At 44.9% G+C, this 25,252-nt stretch overlaps 1 protein-coding gene across 1 annotated transcript in view; it reads left to right on the top strand.

Moving 5' to 3' along the window:
* The window catches only part of pdzrn4 (PDZ domain containing ring finger 4), a 43,115-nt gene extending 30,136 nt beyond the window's left edge, over positions 1-12,979 (top strand). Inside the window, exons 4-8 of the mRNA XM_013138556.4 lie at positions 2,934-3,032; positions 5,109-5,171; positions 7,258-7,464; positions 9,192-10,036; positions 10,204-12,979. Of these exons, the coding sequence (XP_012994010.2) occupies positions 2,934-3,032; positions 5,109-5,171; positions 7,258-7,464; positions 9,192-10,036; positions 10,204-11,053 (2,064 nt within the window). The 3' untranslated portion in view covers positions 11,054-12,979. The remainder of the gene's footprint in view (positions 1-2,933; positions 3,033-5,108; positions 5,172-7,257; positions 7,465-9,191; positions 10,037-10,203) is intronic.
* Positions 12,980-25,252: the final 12,273 nt, after the last annotated feature.

Raw genomic sequence — 25,252 nt, 5'->3', positions numbered from 1 at the left:
ACATCATCCCTTTAGCCAGAGACTTTAAGACACAGCTGGCAGCACAGTCACACTAATGACCCAGAACACTCTTCCTGTATCAACAGTATCAACAGTATCACCGCTAACACACACACACTCTCTGTCTACTGTAACCTTAAATCTTCCCCTAAGCACAATCCCAAACATTTTATTTTAACCTTTAACCCCTAACCTAATCCCTAATGGCAAAACATGATCCTAATTGTAACCCTAACCGTTCATATTTTAAAATAGGAAACGTCCCTGGTTTACTCATGAGGTCACAACGACACACACACACAAACTCACTTTAATGAGTCTCTCTGAGAAGAACGTGGATGAGTATGTGATACCAGAGGGCTGCTGTGCAGGTCCCTTGTCGTTAAAGAGGTTGAACAAAGCCTGTGAGTCTATATCCACTGACAACACAATCCTGTACAACACTGTCGTATCTTCTCAGATAGGAAATACTGGTCAGTTACATTTAGGACGGCTAAAACACAGCTAAGGGCTTATTCCCATTCTAGTGGCCCACTGTAAAAACAATCAACCAATCAAGGCAAGCCTGGTCTCTCCAACCCCAGGGTGTAGATCCATAGATGATTGAAGTTCGGTCATCCACGATATCCAGGATCGCAAATACTTTCCAAAAATCCACAGGTTTTACAGAAATACCAGTTTGAGGATTCCGGATTTCTTGCTTTCTCTGCTCCTGATTCCAGGAATCTTTTAACGACCAGGTGAACAAAACAAATCTGTACCAGATTGTTGCCAACCAAACCAAATCCCTTTATGAAGTGGTTGAACGACTTGATGACTCTGTCTAGGCTAACCCAGATCTACAGATCATGTTTGTGTCCAGTTCTACTGCATCACTGTTCTCCCTAGCAATCCAAAGGCATTGGTCATTATTATTAGACCTGTCAGTCACAATTTACCCATGATGCACTGCGCTTTGATCCTCTTGAACACGGCCCACTGACACACAAAGCAGCCGATGCCCGCTGACAGTCAGGATCTTGCTAGTGTCCTCTAATCTCTCAGCACATGATGATGAATCAACTGTCAGGGTGTGTTCAAATCACACACTGCTCCGTTTGAAGCATTCTGAACGTTTTGGAGGTGTCTGCTCAGTAGAGACAGCTGACAACCACTGGGATACACCCTCCTCTCAGGGAAACGTGGCAGTAGTTTATTTGTGGCTAGATGTCAAAGAAATTGTTGTATTTTTTCTCTGCGATTTACCTCAGGCCCAGTGCTTTACCACGCGTCATCCTGGAATCCTTTGAAACTTTGGATAATCCTCTACATTGGACATTATCTCCAACGCACTTCCAGGAAGCCCAAACTTGGACATTATCTCCAACGCACTTCCAGGAAGCCCAAACCAAACAAGCATCAGACTGAAATGCGTTAAACAATGTTGCTCTGCCGTAGCCTAGTTCTAATTTCAACGCAGCAGTCATCAAACAATCCTGGGATAAAATGCCAGCCATTTTGGACAGTCCACCATAAAAGGAACACGCTGTAAAGGAAATGCCATCGGTGCGACCATCAAAGGGGTCACTGATGGGAACCCGGCTTGGATTTGTGTGCCCGATTGATGTCCGAAACCCCCGCTGGGCAGCGGGCCACAAGACCCGACAAACAACAGAAACACACAACAAACAACATGGCAATCATTTCCATGTAATCTCCAATAAATGACACAGTGCCCCCCCCCACCCCCCACATCCCTGGGCCGAGTGAGGTATCACGTGTGACTAACACATTTCTGTCACGCCTTTGACCAGTGGTTCTGATTGTGTGGATATTGGATCTCAGTGGATCTCATTCAACACAGTAAAAGGTTTCCTGGTCACATTGTCACACAATGAAGTGTATAAATTCTCCATCTTTTAATAATGTTATGCCCGGGATTGTAAATGTAGTGTATAGTGTTAATATAGTGTCAAAAGAGATTACAGTATTTTACTGATACTGTAAATACAAAAGTGTTTTTCACAGTGGAGGCTGGTGAGTGAAGAATGACTCAAACTACGGGCTGGAATGAAGTGAATAGAATGATATCAAAACCAATAAACCCATGAGTACTATGCAAGTTATTCCCGTTCAAAATCCTATTGTACCCCTAACCCCAGAAGTGTAATTTCTTCCCCTTAAACACTCACTCTAGCACTCTCCCTCTCTTTCTCTTCATCTCTTTCCCATACATTCACACTGGCTTTGTTTGAGACGGGCTTATGCAGTTTTCCCGATGGGTGTAACTTAGCTGATGTTGATGTGAATTTGGGTCTCCGAGTGTGTAAAGTCGGGGTACCAAGGCTCATGTCGGTTTACAAACAACTGGAGCGGAGCTCAATGGGACTGAACCCCGCTGGAGTGAACGCTGAATATTTAATCACAGAGATAACTACCGCCTGCTCACTATGAGCATCTACAGCGGCTCCTAGCTGAATATCATCACTAGAAATTAGCATAGGACCCCGACGCTGGAGGCATCCAATACGGAGAGATTGTGCATAATTATCTCATTCTCATCTTCAACTTTAGAAATCAACAATTCACTAATTTCTGTTCTGCACTGATGCAGAACCGTGTCAGTGTCTTGACATTGTAGCACACTATATATTTCCTGACAGAAAGCTTTAGTTAATGAACATTCCCTGGGGTAAGTATCAGAGTTTTTACACAACAGCCTCTGACAGGGCTTATTTAGGAATTAGACCATTTATTACAATCTGGAAAGCAGAACTGATTCTCGGTCAGTGCTCCTATAACCAGTGATACATCTTGAGTAAGGGCTCGCCTGGAAAAAACAAGGCTATTATAAAGTCTGTGCAAGCATCTAATCTCTGTTAAATCCCCCCTCCCCGCCCCCACATCTCCCTCTCCTTTTCTCCTTTTGCCAATCTTCCATTCTGTCCCTGCAGGAGGTGGAGCTGTGTCGCCTCAACAGCCAGGAGAAGCTGGGTCTGACGCTGTGCTACCGGACCGACGATGAGGAGGACACCGCCATTTATGTCAGCCAGGTAAACAACACCGTCGCCATCCTGATGGGCCCAGACTGACAACCCCAGAGAAGTGTTGGTGGGACACACCCACGTCCCTACTTGAGTCATGTTACAAACCACATTCCCCATGACTATGAGGAAACAGACACACACACACACACACACACACACCATAACGTGTTAAAATGAATCTAACAAACATACAGGCGTGATACCTTAATCCGCGCATATGCACAGCTGCAGCACGGGCTTGATTCCAGCCTATGTATATTTCAGCACAATCTCTAATCTGTCAATAAATACTGCAAAACATATATCTGAATAAATAAATGAAATATCCAGCTAGGAATCCCAATCAGTTTCCCTTTATAGGCAAAATCAATTAAAAGATAACCATGAACACAAACACACATTCGAGATAAGATATGTTCTGGAATATTGACTGACTTCAACTTAATTAGAAGTTAAGAAATTAGGAACATTTTGAGTACATAATATCTAAGTTGATGGAAGCCATGCGTGGAAACCAGTTTGAAAAGTTTGAAATGTGAGTCCTTTATCTCATAACCCATCCCCTCGTTCAGTTCAACATTCTAATTGAGGTGTTTAATTAGACCATAATGAATGATACCCTTCATTCTTGTCCTCTGCAGTGTACGATTTGTGTGTGTGTGTGTTGTGTGTTGTGTGTTGTGTGTGTGTGTGTTGTGTGTGTGTGGGGGGCAGAGCCTCTGACAAAGACCAAACAAAATAACGTAGGTGAGCCCGAAACGCTTTTCTCAATACAACGCTTCTTTTAATACACTTGAAAGAACCACGTTTGGTCAAATGTAGAAAAGGTTCAACTCCAAATAGGCTCCACCTGTGACCATTAGCGGGTTCTACAAACCGATTTTTCTTGGGTTATTTGAACAATTTTGGAAGTTTGGGTGAACCGACCCTTTAAACCTGTCCTTCTATTGGGGCCTTATGTGAGTGGCATTGCTGACTATAACACCAGCCTTCCCCCCAACAAGCCAAAACATCACCTCAGCTAAAGTGGAACCATCACCTGCAGCTCCCTCTTACTCCAGCAGCACGTGAGAAACAGCAACCTACAGACACTGGCTATTTTTACAGAAACCTTTGATAACAGGAAATGCTAATCAGCCTCATTAAAATGTATAGACATCAGTTGATGTCACTCCTTGTGTAGGTATTTTCTTCCCTCAACTCCTGTTGGTTTTTCCCGAACATGCATATTTATCCCTTGATCTTTACTACGAGAGCAGTACGATGCAGAATATCTCTGCAGAGAGGTGCTGTTGGTATCAATCCGTGTAGTATTTCATATTCCCTCATAAACACTTCTATTGGGGGATTGTGTGTGAAAAGAAAGGTTGATCTTTAGAAATACAGTACCTATGTGTTTTTACCTTAATCATTTCACAATCCTGCTATGTGCCTTATTTTGATATTCATTTGTTTGATGAAAGCAACATATCTATTTCATGGAGACTGACTTTCAAAGGTAGGGGAAAAAAAACGAACAGACCTCCTTCAAAGGTATGATTTGAAATTTCATACGTGCACACTTAGAAACGAAACAAAAATGGTTTAAACTTAATGATGTTTCTCGTCAGGCTTTATTCCCATCTCTTACGTCAGTCGTAAAGATGATTGTTGACTCAAGCAGTAAAGTGTCATCTTGGAGAACACCTACCAATCAACACTGGTATTGATGTTCCATACACAATCCATAATGTCATATTTCAAACAAAGTGTGTGCTTTCTACATATGGCACCACTGTAAATCACAAGGGGTAAACTACATTTGACCAGAGTCCACTTTAAAGTGAACAGAATGTCAGTTGGGCTGAACCTATGTTCACCCCAATTGGAGGCTTGAGGAATGATTGAATGGATGCTCGGTCAGCAGACTGTGAAAGCTACATTGTCCAATTATGATCCATCATGAAAGGTGGATCGATACATCTGAACCCACTGTTTGATAATCATCCAGCGGGAATCGCAGGCGAGGGAGCCGAGCACAACCATAATGACGCATCTGTCCACGCGGCGTCTGAATTGATCGGCTGTTTCTGTTTCGTTCAGGTCGGACCCAATAGCATCGCGGCGAGGGACGGGCGCATCAGGGCCGGAGATCGAATTCTACAGGTGTGTATTATCGCCTTGGCACAAATCAATCACGTGGAGGAACGGCGGCAGTAAACGAGACCGCTGATTGCACCAGAATCTGACTGGCCCACTTGTAGAAGCTCCCCCTCCACAAGCTGAAGCTGTTCCTCTTGGGGCAAAACATGCATTTGAGATTTGTGTTTCCACTTTGTCCAGGAAATGTTTTGTCCTCAGCGTTAGTTTCACACCACATCCTGCCTGGCAGTTCTTTCACCCTCTGCGGAGACACAGCGACACACTAGCCGAGTGAAAGAAAAGACATGGAGGTGACATAGAAACAGGGAGAGGGATGAGACAAGAGCGAGATTAGAGAGTCAAGCGGATGGAGAAAAGGAGAAAGAGAGAGTCAGATGAAGCCAGAGGCAGGGGGGAGACAGAGAGGGCGAGGAGGAAAATAGCGAGGGAGGGAGTGAGAGAGACAGGAAGAAATTTATGAGGGATGAGGGACAGAGTGAAAAAGAGAGTAAGTGGACAGTACAGAAAGGCAGTGGACAGCTGTGTAAAAGTGGAAGTGTGCACATTAATGATTGGAGTGTCAGAGCAGTTGATTTGTTTGAATCCCCATTAGCTGACATCATAGAGACAGCTGGTCTTCCTGCGGTCAGACACTGAAGGAAAAATATGTCATGAGAAAACGGAACTAAGCCATTTAAATATATATTGCATGGAACTTTACAGATGTAAGAATGTAAACCGAGTCACAAAGAAACAAATGCCTCAGCTTGAGTGTTCGGTGTGAACAACACGCAGTGGTGTTGCCAGGGTTGCCAGGGTTTTTCCAGGTTTAGAGGGACGCAGTGTTTTTCCCCCTAAAAAACCTGCGTGGGAACTCTACTCAGACATGTATTCTACATTAGATTAGTTGTTAACAAAAAGTAAACTTATTACCCAGAGCTTTCTGTACTCTCCAGCGCAGTAATTATTGCTAGGTGACCTGAGGCCAAAAGCCTGGACACACCACTCTGATTGGAGGACATGAGCCCAGGTCTACCGCCATTGGAAGCTAAGTCCCGGTGTTTTCTGATTGGCGGGCATAAGCTCTGGTGTCCTCTGATTGGAGGGCATGATCCCCGCGGTTATCTGATTGGACGTTCAGAGTCCCGATGTTTTATCACTGTTGGGTGGTGTTCTCTCATCGGAGGCCGATCCCTGGTGTTTTCCTATTCGAGGATGTCAGCCTATGTCTACTCTGATTCGAGGCTGAGCCCCGCTGTTCTCCGATTGGAGGACGTCAGCCCAGGTCTCCTCTGATTGGAGGCTGAGCTCCGGTGTGGCCAAGGGTCCTATTATCTCCTCATGACAACCTCATTACTCTGCAGAGGGAAGATGAATGCCACCTGTCACAGAACAGTTAATTGTGTGTCTGGATGGGCTCTGCGCTGAGATCAGGCGTTCATGAGCCTCACGGCTGGCCTCAACGCCCTGCGCCTTTAATCAATGCAGAGTTGAGACAGCACACACAGCGGACCACTGCTGGGAAAGTGGAAATTCATAATTGACTGAAGGTGCTCTTTTCAGAGAGATGGAAAAGTGGAGGGGGGAGATTAACAGGGGGAGGGTTTCCTCAGACACTCAATTTTCGGTGATAAAGGGAGTTTAGTGAACGAGTGCGATGTGCACTTTAGAGGCTGGAATGGAGAAATTCACTGGAGGATGGTTTCTGGAAGGTTTTCTTTTTATCGCTGTGTATAATGAATGTGAGTTTGTACTCTATACTTTCTCTTGTCTTTATTTAGACAATTTCTTCTGTTGTGGAGTTAAGTTGTGAATGAATGGGTAAGACAATGACACATTATTTTTGATAATCAGTATGTGGAGTAAAGTTGTGAATGAATGGGTAAGACAATGACACATTATTTTTGATAATCAGTATGTGGAGTAAAGTTGTGAATGAATGTGTAAGACAGTGACACATTCTTTTTGATAATCAGTATGTGGAGTAAAGTTGTGAATGAATGGGTAAGACAATGACACATTCTTTTTGATAATCAGTATGTGGAGTAAAGTTGTGAATGAATGTGTAAGACAACGACACATTCTTTGTCTATTTTATGTTTGTCACCAGGTCAACGGCTGTGACGTACAGGACAAGCAGGAGGCGGTGGCTCTCCTGTCCAGCGAAGAGTCAAGGAGCATCGTGCTGCTGGTGACCAGACCAGAGGACACATGGCTAGATGAGGAACGCAGTGACCTCCTGGAGGAGCTGAAGATCCAAATCCTAGAGGAGCAGAGGAAAGAGGAGGCACAGAAGTCTGGAGCAAGAGAGGAGCAGGTGAGAACCATGGGTGTATGTTCTTGGGAGGAGGTGAATTGGACAGTATCGTTATAGATCAACATATTTGTAAATAAACTTACTAGTAGATTTTAAGTAAACGACAACCCCACCCTTACCCTAAACATAACACTTACCTTAGCAAGCCATTCATTACCAACAGATAAGTTCTTCAGGGAAAAATGTGAAAGGGTATTGTATAGAGCTGTTTTTATGCAATAATCCTTTTGAACAACGTTACTCCTCGAAGATCTACACCAAAATGTTCTCCAAATGGTTCTTTGAGGAACCTTAATCTTTGTAGATCCCTATTACAGGGTTTTTGGAAAGATGTTAAGGGGTTACTGTGATGGCAGTTTCATCGATCAGAACTATCTAAGGAGTAAGTACAGAGACAAAATTATCTTGGCACAATTAACAGTTTATTTGCAAATAGAGAGACGCGTCAAACTCTTACAGAATAATCATCTGAGGAGTCTCTAACTTAATACATGACAATCATTAGATAAGGTGGCTGTCCCCCCACCTTATCCTTCCTGCCAATTGCTCCTACTTCCCCCCAAGGACCACAAGTCTAATCATATTGTCTATCCTCATCCATTTTCAGGATCTACATCGTTTCTAATAAGACAAGTTTTCCTTTCACTTCTAATCTGACTGGTTTTCCTTTCACTTCTAATCAGACTGGTTTTCCTTTCACTTCTAATCTGACTGGTTTTCCTTTCATTTCTAATCTGACTGGTTTTCCTTTCATTTCTAATCTGACTGGTTTTCCTTTCATTTCTAATCTGACTGGTTTTCCTTTCACTTCTAATCAGACTGGTTTTCCTTTCATTTCTAATCAGACTGGTTTTCCTTTCATTTCTAATCTGACTGGTTTTCCTTTCACTTCTAATCAGACTGGTTTTCCTTTCATTTCTAATCTGACTGGTTTTCCTTTCACTTCTAATCAGACTGGTTTTCCTTTCACTTCTAATCAGACTGGTTTTCCTTTCACTTCTAATCAGACTGGTTTTCCTTTCATTTCTAATCTGACTGGTTTTCCTTTCACTTCTAATCAGACTGGTTTTCCTTTCATTTCTAATCTGACTGGTTTTCCTTTCACTTCTAATCAGACTGGTTTTCCTTTCACTTCTAATCAGACTGGTTTTCCTTTCATTTCTAATCTGACTGGTTTTCCTTTCACTTCTAATCAGACTGGTTTTCCTTTCATTTCTAATCTGACTGGTTTTCCTTTCACTTCTAATCAGACTGGTTTTCCTTTCATTTCTAATCAGACTGGTTTTCCTTTCATTTCTAATCTGACTGGTTTTCCTTTCACTTCTAATCAGACTGGGTTTCCTTTCATTTCTAATCTGACTGGTTTTCCTTTCACTTCTAATCAGACTGGTTTTCCTTTCACTTCTAATCAGACTGGTTTTCCTTTCATTTCTAATCTGACTGGTTTTCCTTTCATTTCTAATCTGACTGGTTTTCCTTTCATTTCATTTCTAATCAGACTGGTTTTCCTTTCATTTCTAATCTGACTGGTTTTCCTTTCATTTCTAATCTGACTGGTTTTCCTTTCATTTTCTAATCAGACTGGTTTTCCTTTCATTTCATTTCTAATCAGACTGGTTTACCTTTCATTTCTAATCTGACTGGTTTTCCTTTCATTTCACTTCTAATCTGACTGGTTTTCCTTTCATTTCACTTCTAATCTGACTGGTTTTCCTTCCCTTTCACAGGCCAGGCGGCTGGAGGAGGAAGACGCCATGACGGACACGGCCACGTGTTCCTCCAACACTCAGGACAAGGACAGCGGGGTGGGGACGGCACGAAATGAGGAGAGCTCCGAACAGGAAGTCCTCTTAGCCCGCGTCCATCGGAGACCTGCCCAGGGGCTCAGGGACCGATGGAGGTCTGAACATGGCCAGAGACTGGTGCAGAGCAGGAGGGCCGCAGTGCCAAAGGACACCCAGGAACCACAGTGCACTAGCCAAGCCCAGGAAGGCGAGGGCGGAGTGGGCGTGGGCCTGGAGTGTGACAGTCGCTTCCAGCAGCTCCTGGAGCTCAAGTGCCAGATTCGGAACGGCGGGGAGTGTGGCGTGTACTACAGCCGAAGAAGCACCATCGAGTGCAGCCTGACAGAGCAGAGTGGCGTGGGGGTTGGCACCGGAGGGGTGGAGCAGGAGCTGAGGCTATTGAATGAAGAACTGCACAGCATTGAACTGGAGTGTCAAAGTATCATGCAAGCCCATCAGCTCCGCAAGCCCAAGGCCCAGAGGGACCAACCACGTTCCCCAGGCTGCTCCCCGGGAAGGAGCCCCAAAGACGGGCGCAAGCGACACGCCAAGCTGGCCGATATTAACGAGCATCCGGGGGAGAAGCAGTTTGACAGTGACAAGCTGAGGGGGGACAAAGACAGCTCAAGTGCCTACAACACTGCTGAGAGTGCCCGGTCAACTCCGCTGGGCATGGAGAGGTCTCCAGATCACTCTCTACAGAGGCGCATCAACCTCACCAACCAGAAGAACCTCCGGAGTACCATGACCTCCTCCGGCTTGTCAATCTCCTTCCCCATCACGGCCAGGTATGTAGCCAATCAACCAATCAACCAAATGTATATTGTATATTCTCAATCAGTCAAGAGTTTGGAACGGCGGGCAGCAGCCGGGGGGTTTTGGGTTCCAAACCTGGGACTGACGTTAATGCTCGAGACAACAGACAACAACGCCAGTTTCTTATCTTCCTTCCCAGGGACCCAGAGGGATGGACCTCGACGTTGACGCCGACACGCAGCCGACAAGACCCGAGTCCCAGCCCCGGCAGCATGGTCATCTCCAGCAGCCCTGACCAGTCCAACCCGTCTCCCTCCGAGTCAGACCCGGCCCTGCCTGCCGACGACGAGCGCTGTGACAGCAACCGGGTGCACCGGGGGCCACCGGGGTTCCCCCCATACCCGTCGCCCTACCACACAGCGCCCCAGCCAGGCCGCGGAGCCTCCCCCGCCCACGGCAAACACCTCCAGAGCTACATGCAGCATCTTCTCCAGCAGACCTCCGGCCTGGAGACCTACTCCCAGTCTCAGCTGAGCCTCCTCAGTCTCTGCCGGGACCGCCCTGGCCGCCCCGGTGAACCTCGTCTGGAATGGAAGGTCAAAGTTCGGGCAGACGGGACGAAGTACGTGGCGCGCCGACCAGCGAGGGATAGGATCCTTCGAGAGCGTGCGCTGAGGATCCGGGAGGAGCGCAGCGGCGGGATGACGACGGACGACGACGCGATGTCGGAGATGAAGATGGGGCGCTACTGGAGTAAGGAGGAGAGGAAGCAGCACTTGGCCAGGGCGAGGGAGCAGCGGAGGCGGAGGGAGTACATGCAGAGGAGCCGGCTGGACTGCCTCCGGGAGGGCCCGGGGAGTGGAGTGGAGGGTCGCAAGGAGGTCAACATCCTGGACCTCAGCCACAAGAAGATGATGAAGAAACGCAACAAGAAGATCCTGGACAACTGGATGACCATCCAGGAACTGATGAGTCACGGGGCCCGAGCCCCAGAGGGCCAGGGAACTAAACAAGTACATAACGCCTTCCTGTCTGTTACCACGGTATAGGGCTGTCCCAAGGATGACACAGCCACAAGGTACAAAGTGGCCATGTTGTAGAAAGTCATGGAAACCAAATATCACTCATTGGTCTTAATTTTGTTTGGCATAAAATTAGCAGCGGCTTTACAGTTTTAAATCCGAAGATATTGTGCATTACAAGGCGAGTTTAGCCATAGTTGTGGTTTTAAAACTGAGAGAACTAGCGACAACCAGTGAGCTCAGCTCCCGGTAGACATTGATTAATATAGGATCAGTTGAAAATATCTGGATCAGGCGTCAAACAATCTGGGGGACACGGCAAAACTGACCTCTGTTTTTATGGCTAACAGTGCTGTATGCAGCTCTGGGTTGAATTGCCCTGTATGCACAGGTCTAGGGCCAGTCAAACACTCACCTGGTCTGACGGTAACCATTTGAAAGGATAATGCAAAACTGACCCGAAATCTGAAATTATGGACAACCTTGCCCCAAACCCTGGATCCATGTGTTGCTTTGTCTCTATCTCTCTCTCTTCTTCTCTTTCTGTCTATCTATCTATCTATCTATACAGTACATACTGTATATCTTTCTTTCTCATCGCCCCAATGCGGTATGACTTCACTTGCCTCGTTCAATGTGGCCTTTTTTAAAAGGATAAAACTGTATTTTTCAGACTTTGTAAACTCAATAATGTTTTGTAGAAGTTTTTTTTTAACAATGGTGGTCAATGTACTGTATTGTGTTTTCTGAAGTAGTTTGTACATTTGCGATGCTCTTATACAATTAAACAATGTATTTAATTTCATTAACTGTCATCCAAAAATCAACGCCAGTCAGTATCAAGTCAAAGCAATTTCTTTGAGAATTTGGCAATGAAACAAGTTTTGATGAACCTAAAAATTTAAATAAAAAAAAGATTTACAAGGTTTATCATCAGAATGTGACAACATGCTTATTGAATGTTTTACAGTAAGTATTATGGACATTTGTATAAACCTTTTAAATTTCATATTGCCCAAATTCTGATTGGCGGGCTTGGGGATGGTCGTTCAGGACAACTGTCATTGTGCATTGATTGACTGGTTGTCAACAGCAGAATTGAGCGCTCAGGCTAAGCACTTACGGACGGTCCTGGGCACCCAACCGCTTGATACCTCTTGGGGAGGGGGCCCCAAATATTTAGAGCCGGCACTGTCTGTGCCAACTACATGTAGATACGCGAGTTGGATGCAAAATTTTGCAAAGCCCTCTGTGATATCCAGACGCTGATGCATCTGCCGATTGAGACTTAAACTCCCAGAGACATATCAATGATGTTAACAAGCCAAAAAGGAGGCTTAGATTCTTCCTTGTCTTTAACTGAGAATTGACCACGCAACTGCTACCCCCTCACACATGTTCAGAAAGCTAACCTTGCCATGCACACATAAAACGCTGAGTCCCTGATGGACATGTCCTTTCCTTGTTACAACCTTGAATAGTCCAACTTTGATGGTGTCCGATAATATCCGTTACCTCTGAAAACTTCTGAAGTGTCAGTAATTTACTCGGTGTCGCAGAACATCTCAGTTTCGGTTTTCTATTTGAATCAGACTTAAAAATCTAAATTAAATGACTTGTTTTTTCATCTCAAACTACTAAAAGTTACGGCAATGGTGTGTATCAGATACATAGGCATATCCTTTAGTTACTTATTCAGTTATGGTTTACCCAATTGTCAGATGATTTACAATAAATTTCCATCATGTTATAAATGAAATACAACCTAAATACAAAGCATATTTATTATGAAACATATTTATTTTATAGTTTTTTTTCTCATTGTTGTACATTTATTATGCATATTTTCTGGCCTGTCTGATGAACTTTAGTTAGGTTTTGTTTGTACACTCACCTAAAGGATTATTAGGAACACCATACTAATACTGTGTTTGACCCCCTTTTGCCTTCAGAACTGCCTTAATTCTACGTGGCATTGATTCAACAAGGTGCTGAAAGCATTCTTTAGAAATGTTGGCCCATATTGATAGGATAGCATCTTGCAGTTGATGGAGATTTGTGGGATGCACATCCAGGGCACGAAGCTCCCATTCCACCACATCCCAAAGATGCTCTATTGGGTTGAGATCTGGTGACTGTGGGGGCCATTTCAGTACAGTGAACTCATTGTCATGTTCAAGAAACCAATTTGAAATGATTCGAGCTTTGTGACATGGTGCATTATCCTGCTGGAAGTAGCCATCAGAGGATGGGTACATGGTGGTCATAAAGGGATGGACATGGTCAGAAACAATGCTCAGGTAGGCCGTAGCATTTAAACAATGCCCAATTGGCACTAAGGGGCCTAAAGTGTGCCAAGAAAACATCTCCCACACCATTACACCACCACCACCAGCCTGCACAGTGGTAACAAGGCATGTTTACACCAAATTCTGACTCTACCATCTGAATGTCTCAACAGAAATCAAGACTTATCAGACCAGGAAACATTCTTCCAGTCTTCAACTGTCCAATTTTGGTGAGCTCGTGCAAATTGTAGCCTCTTTTTCCTATTTGCCTCAAGGTTGTGCGTGTTGTGACTGCACAAAGGCTTTGCTGCATACCTCGGTTGTAACAAGTGGTTATTTCAGTCAAAGTTGCTCATCTATCAGCTTGAATCAGTCGGCCCATTCTCCTCTGACCTCTAGCATCAACAAGGCATTTTCGCCCACAGGACTGCCGCATACTGGATGTTTTTCCCTTTTCACACCATTCTTTGTAAACCCTAGAAATGGTTGTGCGTGAAAATCCCAGTAACTGAGCAGATTGTGAAATACTCAGACTGGCCCGTCTGGCACCAACAACCATGCCACGCTCAAAATTGCTTAAATCACCTTTCTTTCCCATTCTGACATTCAGTTTGGGGTTCAGGAGATTGTCTTGACCAGGACCACACCCCTAAATGCATTAAAGCAACTGCCATGTGATTGGTTGATTAGATAATTGCATTAATGAGAAATTCAACAGGTGTTCCTAATAATCCTTTAGGTGAGTGTATTTGTAAAGCCAAAATAATACACTTGCTGTCTAAACTGTATTATATTTCAACTGGCTTCTTTGTACCATTTGGTGGTGCTACAAACTGGTGCTTTTCACTGTACAGTTTTATACATTGGTAAGACTTCTATTTGCTCAAATCCTCTATCTTTGCTTAGTGTTGAATGTCTTATTTCAGGTAATTGGTAGTTGGTAACTTTGTAGGCGGGTCAATGTGTAATGACTGTGATATTTACAAAGGAACCATTAATAAATAAATGATCTTGTTGAAACAAAATGCTGTGTTTTGGTTAATTGTATACAGTACATTGTCACCTTACATGAAATCAGAGTTCAAACAAATGTATGACCAAATTGAACAAACCCGACGGCACGTTTCATATCCCGAAGCAGGAAACAACCTTCGCCATCTTCTCTGACGTGTCCCCATGTCCATTCACGTCACGTACTGTATGTCTACGCCAACGCTGAAGAGCGTGCCAGAATAATGCCACGCCCCCTTTCGCCTCTGCTCAGTGTCGATGCCAGTCCGTCAGACCTGGAAGCTATTTCATCATGCCGTTACAATGCAGCAGCTGTGACATGACACGACAGGTAAGTACATGTCCATCATACCGTATTACTACGAAATGCCACAGGAATGAGTGCAGCTGCTGTTCGCTGGCCTTTTCGGGAAAAACATGTGAGGGGAATGGATAAACTCTACCGAAGGGATTTGAAATAAATACAACAGATGCGTTCTTGTCCAAACCACTGTGGATAAGGTTGGCGCATAGTCTGGTCTAGAGCGCGGGGCAGGCACGTGCACAGGTAAGGCTAAACCTGTGCCGAGCACACGCCTCCTTTGCTCTCTAGTGCTTATGTCAGGTGACATATGTGCGTCGTCCGTCCACTTCACGTGTGTCACTCACTCCGACCGGCATACGTGGTTTCTTTCAACGCGCGTCACTCACTGCCACCGCATCACCTGTCCGTGTGAGCCGACAACTCCGCCCACTTTCTCAGGTTCAGCACATGCCCCTCGGAAAGGTCTGTGCCCGGCCCTGGTGTGGGACCGCTAGGGTGGCTGGTTTGAATACCCGGTCTGACAATGCTAAACAAAGCTGTCGTTCTGCCCTTGAGAAAAAACGCCCATAAGGTGTCGAGAGTCTGGCTAATGACCACGCTTGAATGAAACTCTTTTAACCGCTCAGCGGTGAAAGCGACCGCGGCCCATCACATCTAGTGCGGCAGACGTCCCACACAGCCCGCCTCTGCACATCATGCCCATCACATCTAGTGCGGCAGACGTCCCACACAGCCCGCCTCTGCACATCATGCCCATCACATCTAGTGCGGCAGACGTCCCACACAGCCCGCCTCTGCACATCATGCCCACTCACGTCAGCGTGTCCGGACAGAGCTGTGGGTTTCTGATGCGTCGAGCCGGTTTCCCAACGCCGGTTCGCGGTTTTTCTGATGAGATCGCTCCGCTTAAAATCAAATCCTCCAGGTGGCATTTGCATCGCCCGATCCTGAGCAGTTGACACTGGAGACGAGGGAAGAGAGGAGACGTTTATTTGGTTTCTACTTTAAAGGCAATCAGCTCTAGCGTTTTTGGCGGACTTAAGCAAAATGTTATTTGGGGCCCCCTCCCTTAGCAGTACTTAGCGGTTGGGGCCCTAAGTGTCTGCTTATGTCGCTTATGCCTAGCACCAGCCCTGTCAGCTGCCGTAGTACTGTAAATGTTTTTGTTGGGCAAACAAAAATCATATTCCTAACTCACGTGTGTGGGTAAAATAAGATATGAATTGTCTTTCTCTGGGAAGGCCAGTTCTTGGGAAAGTGAGAGTTAAAATGAAATGCCATTGATGGCCTTAATGCTCCCATAAAGTATTTCTTCCATTCGGAAAGAAACGTCACTGTTTATAGTTTTAGCCTTCAGTGTTGTGTTTTTTTTCCCAGCTGTATTTGCATACATTTGTTTGTTTAATTTGAGCATTAGTTCATCTAAATTGGAAACAGATTGGAGATTGGAATATCTCCACCTGATTAATTCGGCCTACCCTCCCTAGCAGAAGGCAGGGGGATTATAATGGAGTAGCCCCGTCCTTGTAAACCATTGGCTGGGCGTGGCCACGGAACAGTGACAGGTCCAGATCCGTGGTCCAAATGTATTCAGTTATTTGTGGTGTGCACACAGTGACAATTAATCATTCGTAATACTCCATTCCACAGTTCCTCTGTCGCTTGCACCCAATCAGACTGTCTGAGGAGGGGGTGGCGGGGGGGGTGGTACTTACCTGAGGTAATATTATGCTAAACGGGCCCAGTGTTGGGATGGATCTGAGATCTTTCATTAATTCCGCTGTTCACTGAACTGAAGACAGAGGAGATTGACAGGCAATGGGCGTTCTGTCCCTCCTTTCACTCTCTCTCTCCCGCGCCCTTGGTCTCTCCGACATCCATTCTCGAGGCTCTAAAATGAGACGGGCTGCCTTTTATCCATCCCATCCCTAAAAGGACACGGTCGCCTGCGTTCCTGACTTCCATCCCAATCCCACTGTATTTAACCTGTCTGTTAGTGCCCGCGTCGGGGGAAATAAATGACTTCGGAAAACTTCGCGAAGACAAGCAAACGACTGGGTGGCAAATCCATCTGCACCCATCAAAACACGTGCTAATCATACTCATCTCGTTCAGTCTAGGCAGGGCTGTTCATAATGACTTGATGGTCCGTTCTGTATAATAACCCGGGGTAATTCAAACGCTGATTGGCTAAAAACTGCAGTACGCAAGACCGTACAACACGGGAGTGAATTTATTTTGTACTAGCAACCAGTCTGTATTTGCAATGAGGCACCTCATCGGTCGGTTGTACGTGTTCACTATCCTGCAGCTAAAGTGTGATTCTAGGTTCTCCAGGAATTAGCCGTGGTGTCTTGGCCGTGACCCATGCCTCGTCTGGCCTTATTGCTTAATAAGTAAGCGTTTCTATTTATCCCCACAGTAGTCAAGAGACTGCATGTCTGGCGCTGGCTACGGTGAGTACTAGTAATGTAAATGTTACACTTTTCCTCTCTCCCTCGTTGCCTAGATCTGTCAAATTCAAACTCGCTTTCCAGCAGTTGAATGGAGCTCTGCAGCTGTAGGTATTGTCACTCGCAAAATAAACTTCTGGAATCCATCCTGGTTCTCTTTAATCTGTTACTCTTTGAACCTTCGACTGAGCAATGGAGCACGGTAAAGTGTTCACAATTCAAGGTTTTTAAACCCGCACTGTGATCGAGAGGCTCTGTTGTCAGGATCTGTGAACGAAAGCCATTTCAGTGAGCCAAACCTATTTCAGTCAGAAGAACCTGCTTTAGTGAGTCAAACCATTTCATGCTGAATCAAATCTGTCATCTTTTCTACACATGCAATGCAGGATTGAGCTTGACTTTGAGCTCTGTGAAAAGATTTAAGGAACTTGTGAAGGTGACCATAAACAGAAATTTCCTCTCCCCGTCACAGTTCCCCCCTCAGGCTGTTTGACAGTCTGACAGCCAAGGTTGTCTACAGTATCTGTGTCCAATGAGCACCAGGTACTTTAAAGACTTGGATGTGCCTGTGCCAAATAAAGGCTGGTGACAAATGAAACTAAAAACATTAAGTATCTCACTGAGGTGTTGAGCTGCCACAAACCACAAGCACAGTTTCAATGTGTCTTGGCAGAGATTCCATGAGTCTCTGGAACTCTACTAGAGGGATGGAATGCCAGCCTATCGAAATAAATTACCTAATTTGGTTTTGTTTAAAGTGGAGGGTGCCGTCAATCAAATTGGTCCAAATTCTCCCGTAGGTGTTCAACTGGGTTGAGATCTGGTGATAGTGAAGGCTGGGTTGAGATCTGGTGTCTGTGAAGGCTGGGTTGAGATCTGGTGTCTGTGAAGGCTGGGTTGAGGTCTGGTGACTGTGAAGGCCGGGTTGAGATCTGGTGTCCGTGAAGGCTGGGTTGAGATCTGGTGTCTGTGAAGGCTGGGTTGAGATCTGGTGACTGTGAAGGCTGGGTTGAGATCTGGTGTCTGTGAAGGCTGGGTTGAGGTCTGGTGACCATGAAGGCTGGGTTGAGGTCTGTTGACTGTGACGGCTGGGTTGAGATCTGGTGTCTGTGAAGGCTGGGTTGAGATCTGGTGACTGTGAAGGCCGGGTTGAGATCTGGTGTCCGTGAAGGCTGGGTTGAGATCTGGTGTCTGTGAAGGCTGGGTTGAGGTCTGTTGACTATGAAGACTGGGTTGAGATCTGGTGTCTGTGAAGGCTGGGTTGAGGTCTGGTGACTGTGAAGGCTGGGTTGAGGTCTGGTGACTGTGAAGGCTGGGTTGAGATCTGGTGACTGTGAAGGCTGGGTTGAGATCTGGTGACTGTGAAGGCTGGGTTGAGGTCTGGTGACTGTGAAGGCCATAGCATACTTTATGATGCAGATCACTGTCATACATGTCAAAATATTCAGTGACTTCTTGTGCCTTGTGGAAGGGGGCATTTTCATCCTATAAGAAACCCAATAATGGACCCTCTTTATAGTTGCGTTCCTTTCCTCTTGCCATCTTGATCCGTAACCGAGGCCAACTGGGCCTTGCTCAGCATTTTTATACACACTACAGAGCATGATGGGATGTTAATTGGTTGATTGTATTCAGAACACCTGTATGGAAGCATCTGGATTAGTAACGTTCCTCCACTGATTTACTCAGGTTTGTGCTTTAATTTGTCACCCCCCCTCTAAGTTGTGATGTGAGGATCGACTTGAGTGAGTATTGTGAACATGGGGCCATTTGACAATATGCGACATTGAGGCTATGTAACTGAAATGTTTGTGTGTGTACAGAAAGTGTGCCATATTCACAACACTCCCCTTTCACAACACTCCCCTTTCACAAAACTCCCCTTTGACAACTCTCCCTTTGCCCAAGGCCAGGTTGTCAATGTTTTAGGACATACGAGAAATGGCTTGGGGGGAAATACATCAATGTGGGTTCTATTTAATCGAGCTGAACTGCAAGCTGCTTACATCTTTTGCAATGCTTATCTGCTATTATAATGCTTATATCTGTTATAATGCTTATCATACCTCCCAACTGTCTCTGGTAGTGAGTTATTGACTGATTAGGGCCAGCTAATGACTATGACAACATTCCCCTCGTTAAGACATTATCATCGGGGAACATTATTATGATCCAATTAATGCATCATTAGGTTATTTTTTCATTAACAAAGGGAACATTTATCATTGTTGTTTGTATGAGGACAACTAGCAAAGCAACGTTATTACAAAAGCATTTCAAAATGTTGATTGATGGACCGTGCTTCTTGGCTACTTTCCGATCGACTCACTGTTTCCCTGCTTTAACATGACTGTCACCTCCACTGTTTCGTCACTGTGAATTGGGGGAGATGGGGGAGATGGGGGACAGAAAGACCACGATAAGTTTACCCAGGTGGAGGAAAGAAAAAAGCTGGAGTCTAACAGACTGGACACAGTCTGAACAAAGTTTTGACAGTCTGGACAGTTGTCTGTTGGTACTCATTCTGCATTCTGGGAAAGACTGAGCCAAAAGGCATGCCCAGCAGAACCATTTTAGATTTTAGATCTGTGAAGTGTGTTCTTCTTTGAATTACAAAGAGCTCTTCATAGAGTTCTCATATGATAATTGCGGAATAACTTTTCAGGTTCCACGTAGCAGCATTTTCTGTTTGACAATGCAGCTCCATTTGTCATCCTGACCAGTGCCTCCATCTCTCTCTTTCTGGACAGCTTAGCCTAAAGTCCATGTGTAGTTACAGTTTATTATTGTGAATAAAAGACAGTGAACACAAAATGCCTGACTAGTTAAATTAAGTTGTAGATGGTATTGATGGTATTATTCAGTAAATATGGATGTCTTTGCACGTACTGAGTCTTGACAGTATTTGCAGAGTGTGTCCCAAATTGTGTTAAGATACAAATACAGTAATTTAAATGGAAACATGACAATTCTGAACTCAGAATGTTACATGTGCGTAGAAATTGACCAGGGGACATTCTTCTCAGCCCTGTTATAAATCTACAGCATATAAGGCATGTCATTAGACTAAATACTGTGTTTAAACCAGTTCAGACCCGGTACAAAACCCAAGAGCCGCGCCAGGTTCAGTCTGGAATCAACGAACTCTTGACTATTTTTAACTTCCTTGTTACGGAGCCTTTTATCTCACAGGTATATCATGTTGTTCTTTTATACGATCTCAGCGGCTGTGTTTTTGATCAGAAGTCGGTGTTGTTGTTCGGCGTGTTCAGTGAGCCTTTGGAGACGGCCGACTGAAAGCCAGGCCGCTGTGAAATGACTGAGTTTGAAACTCAATTTTGCGTCTCAAATTGCCCCCCTGTTCGCTACTTAGGGCACTTCTTTTGACCAGGGCCATGGCGTACATTTGGAATGTGGCCCGCAACACTGCAGTCTACCGAGTACGGAGCGGAACAAAACACCGAAGAAAAAAAAAACTGCCGCACATTTTAACAGCAGGCGAAATGCGCTTCCATTACACCGCTCTTCGCCAGCCCTGTTACCCGTTCCAGCTCACTTCCTGAACCACACACACACACACACAACGTAGACGTTAATCCAATAAAGAGTTGCTATTTTAGGCCGAAAAACGTGAGTCAGTGGGAGTTCAAGCGGAGACCAGGGAAGGAGGAAAGAAAGAAGAAAGCCGCTCGCCGTGTTTAATGAGGTGCTGTATAAAATATTCATACGCCACGGCACGGCGGTGGGAGTCACACTTAGGATAATTGGAACAGAATACCTGTGTGAGCGGTGGGGTTGATGGAACAATAATAAAGACCCACTGAACAGTGAGGCTTGAACAAAATGAGATGGAAGGGGGAGGGGCTGAGGGATGACCGTGGCTTCTTTCTGAGCTGGTGCTATAGCTGTTGCTGCGTATATGGGAAAGACGGCATACGGTAATAACGGACGAACATGGGTGAGATAATGTCAGCCTCGGGTTGATTAGATAGTAGCTGGGAGCGTGCCAGGGAGTGGCTGTATTTTTGTTACATGTACAGATGGAAATGTGGTTCGGAATGTTAAAACCCAGAATGCATGCTGTGTTTATTTCTACACTTACCTTAGCATTTTCGTCATTTATTGCCCACAGCAACTTACCGCTACCATCACCAGCTACAGTAGATCAAAAAAGATGAGGACACATCACAACCAGTTTCAGTGTGTTGACAGGATTTTCATGTTACATATAAAAAGACACCTGGATTTTAATTAAATGCAATAAAAATGATTTTATTTCTATACATTACTTTTACTAGAATTGTGTCCTTTTATAATTGAACACTTTAATTAGTGCCCAACTATGAAACTTGCAGTGTCTGATAATTGTCTGACTTGTTTATGATAGTTGAGGTGGAACGTTTAAATTTCCTGTACTTTCAAATTTATTTGGCAAACCATTTGGAAGTGAGCTGCAAGATGCCGCCACAAATAAACTCAAATTACCTGAAAGTATTTGTAAAACTTTTTTTTGGGTCATATTACCCCAGCCAAAGCTGACATCCATGAGCATACCTGGGCTTGACACGTTCTAACACAGTATGTAACTTCCAGGTAAGCTACTCTCAGCTGAATGTGTGTACTCAGGAATTTCAATGCCCCTGGAAACGGAATACCGCTGGGCATTTAAAGGCCAAGTTTTTTCCGACTGATATCAAAATGTATGAGAGCAGCACCCACGTTTGTGTTCCCCCATGTCAGACCCACGCTGTTCCCCCAAACTGGGGCGGGACGAGGGAGACAGTTGGCAGTGATTAGTGTAGCCTGTCTTATTAAACTTGAGTCCTGGGAGAAGGGAGTCTGGGGATTAGTATGTCTGATCATAAATGGTGGTTTCAGGCACACGTCCTTATTAACGACACTGTAGGAGGGATGTGAAATATTTTGGGGAGTGATATAGCCATAGACATGACACCTCATCCTAATAGGCTTTTGTCTGAGCTTCTTTTTCTTGTCCTCTGTACGTGTGGAAACACATTGTTCTCTTGAAACTGTGTCGAAACACGTGTTATGCTACTGTCGCCTTTTTGTCAAACAACACATGATGTCAGACCCACATCCTAAAATGGGCTGAACTGGGAGGGTGGACCACTTTTGATCAGTTCTTTAAATCAAAACTCCCTCCAGAATCTCCGCTTCCACGGTCTTCTTCACAAGCCTCTCACACAAACCTGACACAGTTTCCATGACATTAATGTAAAGCCCACTATCTCCAACATGCTGAAACTACCAATGGTAGTGAATACGTTTTGACTTAACGGTAACACAAAATAATAATAAAACCACTTGAGAAAAAAAAAACGTTGGTGAACTATGACAGTTAGTTAATCAGAGGGGAAATGCCATTCACATTTTACACCATGACTCAACACGCTCATATAACTGCTGTAATATAACACCTGGTCCATAGGATGTTATTGCAGAGCTCTGTTTGTCTCTCGGGCTCATCGTCCCTCTCTGAAGTGTCAGTAATCTGCTTTCACCATTGATCTGGCAGAGACTTGAAGGCTCAATTCAATCAAAGCCGTTTTCCTGTATTTACTCAGTTGCTCAATAGTCTAATTAAAGATACTTGCCTGGGGTACTGTTTAAGTCACCAGTGACTACCACCATAGCATGCCTTAGCACAGGTTAGCTTTCTCTTTTCAGAGTTACTAGTGTGGTTGCACTTGGTGAATGTTTTAAATGTAGGCTTTGTGAACCTGTCTACAGCAGATTGAAATTAGTCCCAGCCTATGGTGGATTGAAATTAGTCCCAGCCTATGGTGGATTGGAATTAGTGCCAGACTATGGTGAATTGAAATTAGTCCCAGCCTATGGTGGATTGGAATTAGTGCCAGACTATGGTGGATTGGAATTAGTGCCAGACTATGGTGGATTGGAATTAGTCCCAGCCTATGGTGGATTGGAATTAGTCCCAGCCTATGGTGGATTGGAATTAGTCCCAGCCTATGGTGGATTGGAATTAGTCCCAGTCTATGTTGGATTGGAATTAGTCCCAGTCTATGTTGGATTGGAATTAGTCCCAGTCTATGGTGGATTGGAATTAGTCCCAGTCTATGTTGGATTGGAATTAGTCCCAGTCTATGTTGGATTGGAATTAGTCCCAGCCTATGGTGGATTGGAATTAGTCCCAGCCTATGGTGGATTGGAATTAGTCCCAGCCTATGGCGGATTGGAATTAGTCCCAGCCTATGGCGGATTGGAATCCTCTGTTGCATCCTCTGTCCTTTGTATTGTACTCTACCCCGTTTCTTATATTTTCTGCCCTGGTTATGTCACCAATGCATCTATCTTAGCAACAGTGACTTTACACGTTTCTAGAGTCCGTAATAACAAACAATTAAAAAAAAAATCAATGTTTGTGATTTGAAAATGTAGATATATTGCTTTTTTTTGCTTAATGAACACATCATGAACACAACTAATTAAACGGGGCATTTGTTTACCAATTTTTATTGACCAGATGGAGCGATGCCTCTTCCCCGTCTTACTCCATTGTAGTCCATTTCTGCAGGATCATTAAAACGGCTTAGTGAAGAACGCAGCGCAGCAAAGTGTCATCACTCTGATGAAAGCAAATAGATTGTATTGGCAAAAGGATTTCCAGAGAACAATCGGTGGCTCACCATCCAAGAGATCATCCGAGAGCACGGGAATATGATTTGTTGCCTCTCCCTATTCCACGCTGCGGAGGACATGAAACGGCACATATGGCCCATTCCTCCAGAAATCCCCTTGAAGCAGTGAATAATGATGAAGTCAAATGAACAACACAAGTCAAGTCTCACTCAAAATGATTAATCTGGGTGAAGCTATAACAGATCAGTGTGTGTGTGTGTGTGTGTGTGTATACAGTGAGTGTGTCTGTGTGACAGGCTGCGACCCAGGGCGGTGGAGTGCTGGCGGTGATGTAATTTGACCATAGGGGACGTTGGGGACACTCAGGCAGCTCCAGCCTTGATGAAGTGCCAGGCAGTTTGACTCGGCCGTGGGCTTCCAGCCAAGTCTCCCACTCCTTGGTGACGCTGCTGGGGGGGGCAATTACACAAACTGCGGGGAACAATCGGGGCCTTGTGTGAGTCAAAGATCTCCATGTCACTTCAAGTGGAGCATTCCCAGAAGGTACCTCTGACTTGGAGCATGCCCAGAAGACACCACAGACAGCGGGAAAGGCCTTGCCTTGTCGCAGCGACTCCGCCAGGGCTTCCTGCGTCCAGATCACGCTGCTCTCTCTCTCTCGACCGGGAACCGTTTACAGGCACGTGTGCGTCGGAGGCGATCGCACTCCCCCTGCCAATGACGCCGGTTGAGCTCACAGGTGCCCGACCTACCACAAGGAGCCACTTGAGCGCGATGACATAAGGCAGAACTGCACGACATCCATCCCCCCCGGGGGTTAGGGTTTAGGCGATTTGCAGGCCGGGTCAACCTACTCACTCTATATCAGAGTGGCACATCAAAGTGTGTGGTTCCAATAGTAGACCATTTTGCCGTGACATCTAATCGGTTCGTGGCTTTCTGACTCTAAGTTTTGGAGAACACATCTAATTGCACCAGAACAAAAGGCAAATTAATCATTTGAACTCTCATGATGCAATTATATCCCAAGATCAAATCGATGAGGTATTTACTATCTTAGAAGGAATACGGTATTTGAGCTGTAGATGCATTACGACAACAAAAACACTAAAGAATATCAATATCACAGCGTTGGGCTAAAGCAGATTATCTGACAGCATGACGAACAGCTTTAGGCACGGTTATTGATTAAAGTAATTAACGTAATATACAAGGCCGTTCTCTAAATATCAACTGAGAAGCCAGTCAATAAAGTCCAACTCAATATATTTGACATTTGTCGTCCCATCCTTCGGCTTTCACACTCTTCTCTCTGTCCAACAATGTGCCGAGACTTGATAAAATGATTTTGTCCATTTTTTTTAGGCGTAAACAATGCTTTTAAATAGGTTCTCAAACCACTTAAAATAAACATTTTGTCATTGCATTTTTAAAATTGAACAACTACATGCACAATGAGACAGAGAGGCTCACAGCATAATGAACGTGTTACAGACACCATGAAATGACATGACACTTAAAACACTGCCTGGTATATGCAGGGTTTATA

Source organism: Esox lucius, chromosome 18 (assembly GCF_011004845.1).
Source record: "Esox lucius isolate fEsoLuc1 chromosome 18, fEsoLuc1.pri, whole genome shotgun sequence".
Lineage (NCBI taxonomy): Eukaryota > Metazoa > Chordata > Actinopteri > Esociformes > Esocidae > Esox > Esox lucius.
This window is presented reverse-complemented; position numbering and strand designations above follow the sequence as displayed.